Source organism: Otolemur garnettii, unplaced genomic scaffold (assembly GCF_000181295.1).
Source record: "Otolemur garnettii isolate 467f Iridium unplaced genomic scaffold, OtoGar3 scaffold00148, whole genome shotgun sequence".
Classification (NCBI taxonomy): domain Eukaryota; kingdom Metazoa; phylum Chordata; class Mammalia; order Primates; family Galagidae; genus Otolemur; species Otolemur garnettii.
Genome location: NW_003852543.1, coordinates 1,306,061 through 1,313,429, shown reverse-complemented (window position 1 = coordinate 1,313,429; position 7,369 = coordinate 1,306,061). Strand labels below are relative to the sequence as shown.

Sequence of the window (7,369 nt, the reverse complement as noted above, 5' to 3'; positions counted from 1 at the left end):
AAAAAAAAAAAAAAAAAAAATTCTGATTTACATATGTCATGAAATTTCCATTCTGTTTTCAAATTATTAATTGCAAAAATCACCATGTTTGCATTTTTTGCAACTCATTTATATTTTTAAAGAGTCAGAAATATTTTAACTCTTTTAAGCTTAAAGAATGAAAACTAGGCTTGGCACCTATGGCTCTAGTGGCTAAGGTGCCAGCCACATACACCTACGGTGGCGGGTTCGAATCCAGGGCCTGCCAAACAACAATGATGGCTGCGACCAAAAAATAGCCAGGCATCGTGGCAGGCCCCTGTGGTCCCAGCTATTTGGGAGGCAGAGGCAGGAGACTCACTTGAGCCCAGGAGTTGGAGGTTGCTGTGAGCTGTGATGCCATAGCACTCTACCCAAGGTAACAGCTTGAGGCTCTGTCTCAAAAAAAAGAATGAAAACAAAATTCTATTAGTACTCCTGGTTATTGAAAAGCAATGATCAGAAGAGAGGAAATGGTATTCTATCCACTAATATCCTGCTCTCTCTCTTCTTAAGTCATAAAATAATTGGATTATCTCTTACAAGATATATCTCAGAACAGTTTTTAGTTAATGTTATTGAAAGAATGAAATTATAATCTTTGTGAATGGCACTTAGAAGTAGACACTTACTTTCCTGGGTTTCACCAACCTACTCTTCCATTCTATAGAAAGAGTTCCTGGATTCTGGATTATGTTCATTATATTCCTGGGATTTCAGTAGCAAACTCCCTTGGCACCTTTATAATCTCAAAATCTTGCTTCATGGGCATCAGTACAGCTTCAGGTCCTACAAGAAGAGGTTTTTTTTCCTTGGGTCTGTTTCTGATGTGTTATAGGAAATAATCAGTATTTCCTTAAAAAATGATTACTGATTATAAGAGTAATCACTGTTTCCTAAAACAAAGTACGTCATGTGCGGGAACAGACCATTTGATTGGACAGTCACTTCTCTGGTATTGGAAATGGTATGCGTTACTGTGTTCAGATGCATTTTACTTACCCAGGCCTTTTCTTTTTTCTTCTGTTTCCTTTTCCTCATTCCAGGCCTCGTTTAGGAACAGTCATGCACCGGGTGATTGGACTGGGCCTTCTTTACTTTATCTTCGCAGCTGTTGAAGGCGTGATGAGAGTCATTGGGGTAAACACCACATAATTCCACTCCCACCCCTTTTTGTTGTTGCTATGCAATGTGATTTTACTTTGTATCTCTTGGGATGAATTTTTAAAGATAGAAATTTATGAAAAGGGGCAGTTTGAGGTTTTTTTTTTCCTTTGGGATATTTCCTTTTTAATATTTCTGGAGGGGAAACACTAAACAGAGTACTTCTTAAAATGATAAGATTGATTATGAAGGTTCCACTGAAGTCGTGCCAAGAATTAGCTCCATCCAAGAAAAGTTCATGGTTCCTCTTTATAAAGAACATTTGTCTTTGTCTTTATGCAGTCAGTACACATTAATATCATTACTGCCTGGATTTTAGTTAATTATACCCTTTAGGTACACAAACATTATATTTCATCACTCTTTTAAGTCTCATTTGGTTGTCAGTTTTCTCTGACTCTCGCGGACTTGCAGTTTGGGGGATTCAGCAGATTCTACTGTTGGGAGAACCGGAAGGAAGTGATATTGAAGGGGAAGAGGACTCTGGCCGTGTGGGTTAAGAGTCCTCTTTAGAGCCCTCTGTGTAGAGTCCAGCACTGGACTCTATAGAGAAGTGTCAGTAGCTTCGTCTGCAAAGAACTCTAGATTCCTAGCTTCAGTTTTTCTTAATAAATGGTAGAGGACTGAGTGATTAAGAAGCTTATTTTCTTTTATTGAATTCAAAAAGAACTTATCATTTTACTCAAAATGCCTTTTGGATTAGATGTACAAATCAGACAGCTGTATACAGATTGATTAATCTACCTGTAAGTTTACTTCACACATTTTGATCTAATCCTTTCAAATAGGACATTTGTTCAATAATATTAAAGAGCCTTTTTCTTCCTTCTGTTGTCTTTGATATATCTATATTCTGTTCAACATTAAAAGATTAAAAGAGTAGGTGCATCTGGTTCAGTTTAGATATACCTGTTCTTTTATTTTTATTTTATTTTATTTTATGTTTTTTTTGAGATAAAATCTCAGGATGTCACCCTGGGTAGAGTACCATGGTGTCATAGCTCATAGTAACCTTTAATTTGGGCTCAAGTGATCCTCTTGCCTCAGTTTTTCTATTTTTGGTAGAGATGGGGTGTTGCGTTTGCTCAGGCTGGTCTTGAACTTGTGAACTGGAGCAATCCACCTACCTCGGCCTCCCAGAGTGCTAGGATTTATAGGCATGAGCCACTGTGCCTGGCTGCACTTGCTCTTTTAATCTTCGTTTATATTTATTTTTACCTTTACATAATCATGCAAAGTTCTGCATTTGTATGTATAATTTTCAGGAAATTAATCCTTGCTAGAAAGAAATAGAAAGATAAATATACACATATAAATACAGTATATATTGTATTTCTTTAAAATTTTACATAGTCAATACCTTAGTGACTTTTAAATACCATATTCAGAATACATATCTAATCTATAGTTTGTTTAGATTAGATATGGAACACATGGTTCCTCTGCCTTATTTTGCCTTTTTTTGTGTGTGTGTATGTTCTTTCATAATACAATCAGGAAAGATCAGGAGTTTATTCTATTAATAGTCCTGGCTATAGGTTTGGTATGGAGAAGAGAGAGATTGAAATGGTTGATCTTAGTGAGGTTGGGGACATGATGCTTTTAGTTTGCCATTACACATTCTGGTTTTATGTTAACTAACTTCAGATAAGCTGGTGACAAATTAACATTTGTTGCTGCCAAAACAGATAATTTCTATATGCTTAAATAATTCTCTTAGGAAATAAAATATTTTATGTGGCTTTGTGAAGTAATGAAATAAACTAAATTATTTTTCTTCATCAGATGATAATTGCTATTATGTAATGAAACTTTTACATGCAGGTTTCTCCCCCTGTTTTTATCTTTCAGGGTCCTAACCATTTAGCTGTTGTTTGGGGTGACATTATTTTAGCAGTTATTGACTCCATTTTTGTATGGTTCATATCCTTTACTATGTCCTTCTGTAATAGTTTATTATCCCATTAAAATTAGATTTCTTTTAATTTGTAATAAGAATAAAGAAGTATAGTTATGCATTTTCATTACCTCAGCTTAGGAGTTTAGTAGAAGGTGAAAAGTAACAACTCTGTAAACAAAGAATATCTTTATTTTTTCTATTGAATTTAGCAAACATTAAGTGTTCAGTTAACACCTCATACTGACAGAGCATGACTGAAAAAGGTATGGTGCCTGCAGTTGAGAAAGTCCCCGTCTGGTGGAGGAGGCATATGTATCATAAGCAGCAATATAGCAATAGTAATTGCTCAGTAGAGAGTATTATGTGAACAAGGGGAAGGGAGAGTTAATGCTGGGATAAAAGTCAGGAAGGACTGCCTGCATAAGACAGTGGTTCTCAACCTTCCTAATGCCGTGGCCCTTTAATACAGCTCCTGTGGGTCACAACCCACAGGTTGAGAACCACTGGCATAAGAGATGGCTGCATTTAAATTGAGAGGGGACTAATAAGAGTTTAATGAGAAGAGAATCGGGGGAAAGGCCGCCTCCCAAGTAACTGGGACTACAAAAACATCTCACCATGCCCAGAGAATTTTTTTAGAGGTGGGATCTCACTATGTTGCCCTGGCTGGTCTTGCTCAAGCTCCTGGCCTTAAGTGATACTCCTGCCTCAACCTCCCAAAGTATTAGGATCATAGGTGTGAACCACCACACCTGGATACCTGGCCTACACAAGAGTTTTGCACATAGTGGGAGCAGTTAAAGACCTCCTAAATTATATGCATGGATTCCCTAGGTGTCTGAAAATCCTAATTAAGAAATAATAGCTGATTTAAAGAGTAGTTTCTGAATGAACATGTTTAAAAAGGGCGTCTACTTTGTTCAGAGCTACTAGTTTAGAATACAAGTTTATTGAATAAAATAACAGTTAAATCTGACCTTCTCAGTGAAGTGTAATTTTTCATTTTTTCTATGTTGAAAAACTTTTTAAAGATACTTGGTAGGCTTGGTGCCTATAGCTCAAGCTGCGTACACCAGAGCTGGCGGGTTCGAATCCAGCCCGGGCCTGCCAAACAACAATGACAGCTACAACCAAAAACTGGCCAAGCAGGTACCTGTAGTCATAGCTACTTGGGAGTTTGAGACAAGAGAATCACTTGATCCCGGGAGTTGGAGGTTGCTGTGAGCTGTGATGCTATAGCACTCTACCCAGGGCCACAGCTTGAGGCTCTGTCTAAAAAAATAAATAAATAAATAAATAAATAAAGACATTTGGTTGCTATAAATGAGAAGAATATTCTCAGTTCTGCACATGAACATTTTTCCACCTGTAAGCGCGCTGACCCACAGGGCCATAGGTCCTGCTCTGCTGCAGCTGCAGTGGGTCACTTGTCCTCACTTATCTTGAGGAGAATGGGCAGAAGCGTAAACCTGCCTAGAATTGGGATAGGCAGAATTGCAGTGTAGGATGAACCCAGCTGTAGGCCTCAGCATTGCTCTCTTTGGAGCTAAGTGTCTTGTCTTCTGTCATTGTGTGTTTAGAAAAGGAGCTTAAGATACCTGTTCAGTTTGGAATTGTCTTGTTTCTAAAATTATATATGCTTGGAGCTTTAACAAGTCAGGAAGTATGTCTGTTCAATTAATTGAGCTGTAGACTTTGCATTTTAAAAAATTTGTACTATCTTTTCTCCTGGTGATTTACGTATGTGTTTCAGAGATTTCTTGTTCTTAACCACTCACACAGAAGTTCATTGGGAAAAATACTTAGCAATGTAGGTTGGCAGAAAACACTGAAGAAAAGCCACTCTAAAGTTTCCAATCCATCTAGATTTGAATGAGGGTAATTTATCACCTTTACGGACAGCATTGACTTTGGTACATTCCAACACAGAATGAGCCATATTGGGGTAGAAAAATAAGGAAGACAAGATAAAAGATTTGGTTTGCTTAATTATTAATATTTATAATAAAAATGTTTGAGGAAATAAACCCAGAAATTAAAAGGATTTTGGGCTTGGTGCCTGTAGCTCAAAGAGCTAAGGCGCCAGTCATATGTAACAGAGCTGGCAGGTTCAAATCCAGCCCGGGCCTGCCAAACAACAGTGACAACCACAACCAAAAAATAGCTGGGTGTTGTGGCGGGTGCCTGTAGTCCCAGCTACTTGGGAGGCTGAGGCAAGAGAATTGCTTAAGCCCAGGAGTTGGAGGTTGCTGTGAGCTGTGATGCCATGGCACTCTACCCAGGATGACAGCTTGAGGCTCTGTCTCAAAATGAATAAATAATTAAAAGAAAAGGATTTTGGTTAGTGTTTCATGATGAAAGAAAGGAAATAAAGTACTTATTTCTGCTTGAGCCTGAATTTATGAAGTTTGCTTTCAGATTGCTGCTTGATAACTTCCATTACTGAAATGAAAAGTCTGCTTTCTATTTGAAAAGCGAATTTCCTAAGTGATTACAAAGGACAGGCAGGAGCAGAACTACGCGCATTTACGATTGAGTACTTACTTCTGACGGTGACTCTGCTTCCTTTGATTTTGGTGAACTTAATGTAACTAATCCTGTAAGATTCTAATTCTAAAGCAATAAAACAAAAAAAATAACCTGACAAATTCCAAAGCCACAGCTTATCTCGTGGAGCCTCTCCTTCCCTTTTCTCTGCTTGCTTGTTTTATTTTATTTTTTTGCTGTTTTGCTGCAGGCGAATGATTCTGACCTTGTTCTTCTGGCCAGCCTCCCCCTCTCTCTCCTTGACTGTGGCTTGTGCTGGTGGATATCCTTTTCCTACTGCAGCAGCTTGCTCGGGTTGATTCTCACAGGGATGAGGAGGCCTGTTTGCTTTCCTTACTGCTTTCCTTTCATGGGAGGAATGATTTTAACCTTACCTAAAGTTAATAGTGTCTTGGTAAGTGGAGGCCTAGGCAGTTTGGAATTAACCTTTGATCTTTTTATTCCTTGGCTAATAATTTTTGAATTATTAAACAATACCATGTTTTTTAATCTAGAAAACTGGTTTTAGTCAAGAGTTTGAAAAAGCGTGTGTCTTGATAAGTTTAAGGCATAAAGTATATTTGGATTTATAAAAAATTCTGTTAGTAGCCTTAATTGGTGAGGTTGTATTGCCTTTAAAAATTGATCTTCTTTTGTAACTCATTTAGAAAGATCAAAAAGCAGTTTTGGTAAAGTAACTATAGCAGTTTTTGATAAATGATGTATTTATAATTTAAAAAACTTGCCACTTCCATCCTTTTGTTCAACTCTGTTATTTTCAGTGTTTGATTCATAAGCAGAGCTGGTTAGTCTCTCCTGAGGAAGGAATTCTCATTTAAGAGCAGACAATCTGGCTTGAATTCTAGCTTTTGCTTCTTCATACTTGACAGTATTTAAGAGTCTGTGCTTCTGGAAAACAATCAGTTTAAGAAAACCCCCAACTATTTATAGGGAAAGACTTATGCAAAGATCTCCCCCTTCCCATAGGACTTAGGTGAGACCGGATGCCCACTTGTTCACCTATAATAAGACCAGGCAGAGACCCCTTCTTTGCTTCAGATTAGCTGAATTTTTGATATTCCTTGATCAATCTGGACAGAATACTGGCTAGACCAAATTTAAGTGTTCTCCTTGCCTTAGGCTCTAAACTTGGGCCCACTATCAGCCTAAGCCAATGCAGAGCCTTCCTTCAGTGCCCCTCCTGAGAATCTGCCTGATGAATGTGTCTGGTCAGCCATCCTCTCTCCACACCTGCTTCTTCCTAGCCTTGCCTACTCCTCTCTATAAAGGAAAAGGCCCCTTTTGCCTGACCTTTGAGACTCGCAGCTCTCAGAGTGGTAGTACTCTCTCTAGTGCTGTAACCCTCCCCTACCATAGTAGTCTTTCAAAAAAAGTCTCTCTAAGTCCAGATTTATTTTGACATATTTCAGTTTTTCAACTGACAAAATAGAATTGATAGGTGACCTAACTTTTAAATTATGATCAGAGAATAAAACAATAGGCTAAAAAGAGTAAAATAAGAAACACCCAGAGAAAACAAACTAAATGTCATGTCATGATGTGATCCGTCAAGAGAGTCTGCCCTGAGAGGGCTTGGACTATGTGTGTAGACTGCTCTATGCTGTGTGGCAGAAGTGTGGCACTGGAGGAACACGTTTTTGTTTATGTTTTTTCCTTGAAACTTGTTTATCTAGTTCAGACAGTGATAACTTATAAGACAAAAATCTATGATAAGGTCAGTATCATGATTGTACAATATTA

General features: G+C 37.9%; 1 protein-coding gene across 1 annotated transcript in view; it reads left to right on the top strand.

Moving 5' to 3' along the window:
- TMEM87B (transmembrane protein 87B) overlaps positions 1-7,369 on the top strand; it is a 67,601-nt gene that overhangs the window by 28,009 nt on the left and 32,223 nt on the right. The window contains exons 10-12 of the mRNA XM_023518827.1: positions 1,065-1,158; positions 3,034-3,127; positions 7,303-7,343. Of these exons, the coding sequence (XP_023374595.1) occupies positions 1,065-1,158; positions 3,034-3,127; positions 7,303-7,343 (229 nt within the window). The remainder of the gene's footprint in view (positions 1-1,064; positions 1,159-3,033; positions 3,128-7,302; positions 7,344-7,369) is intronic.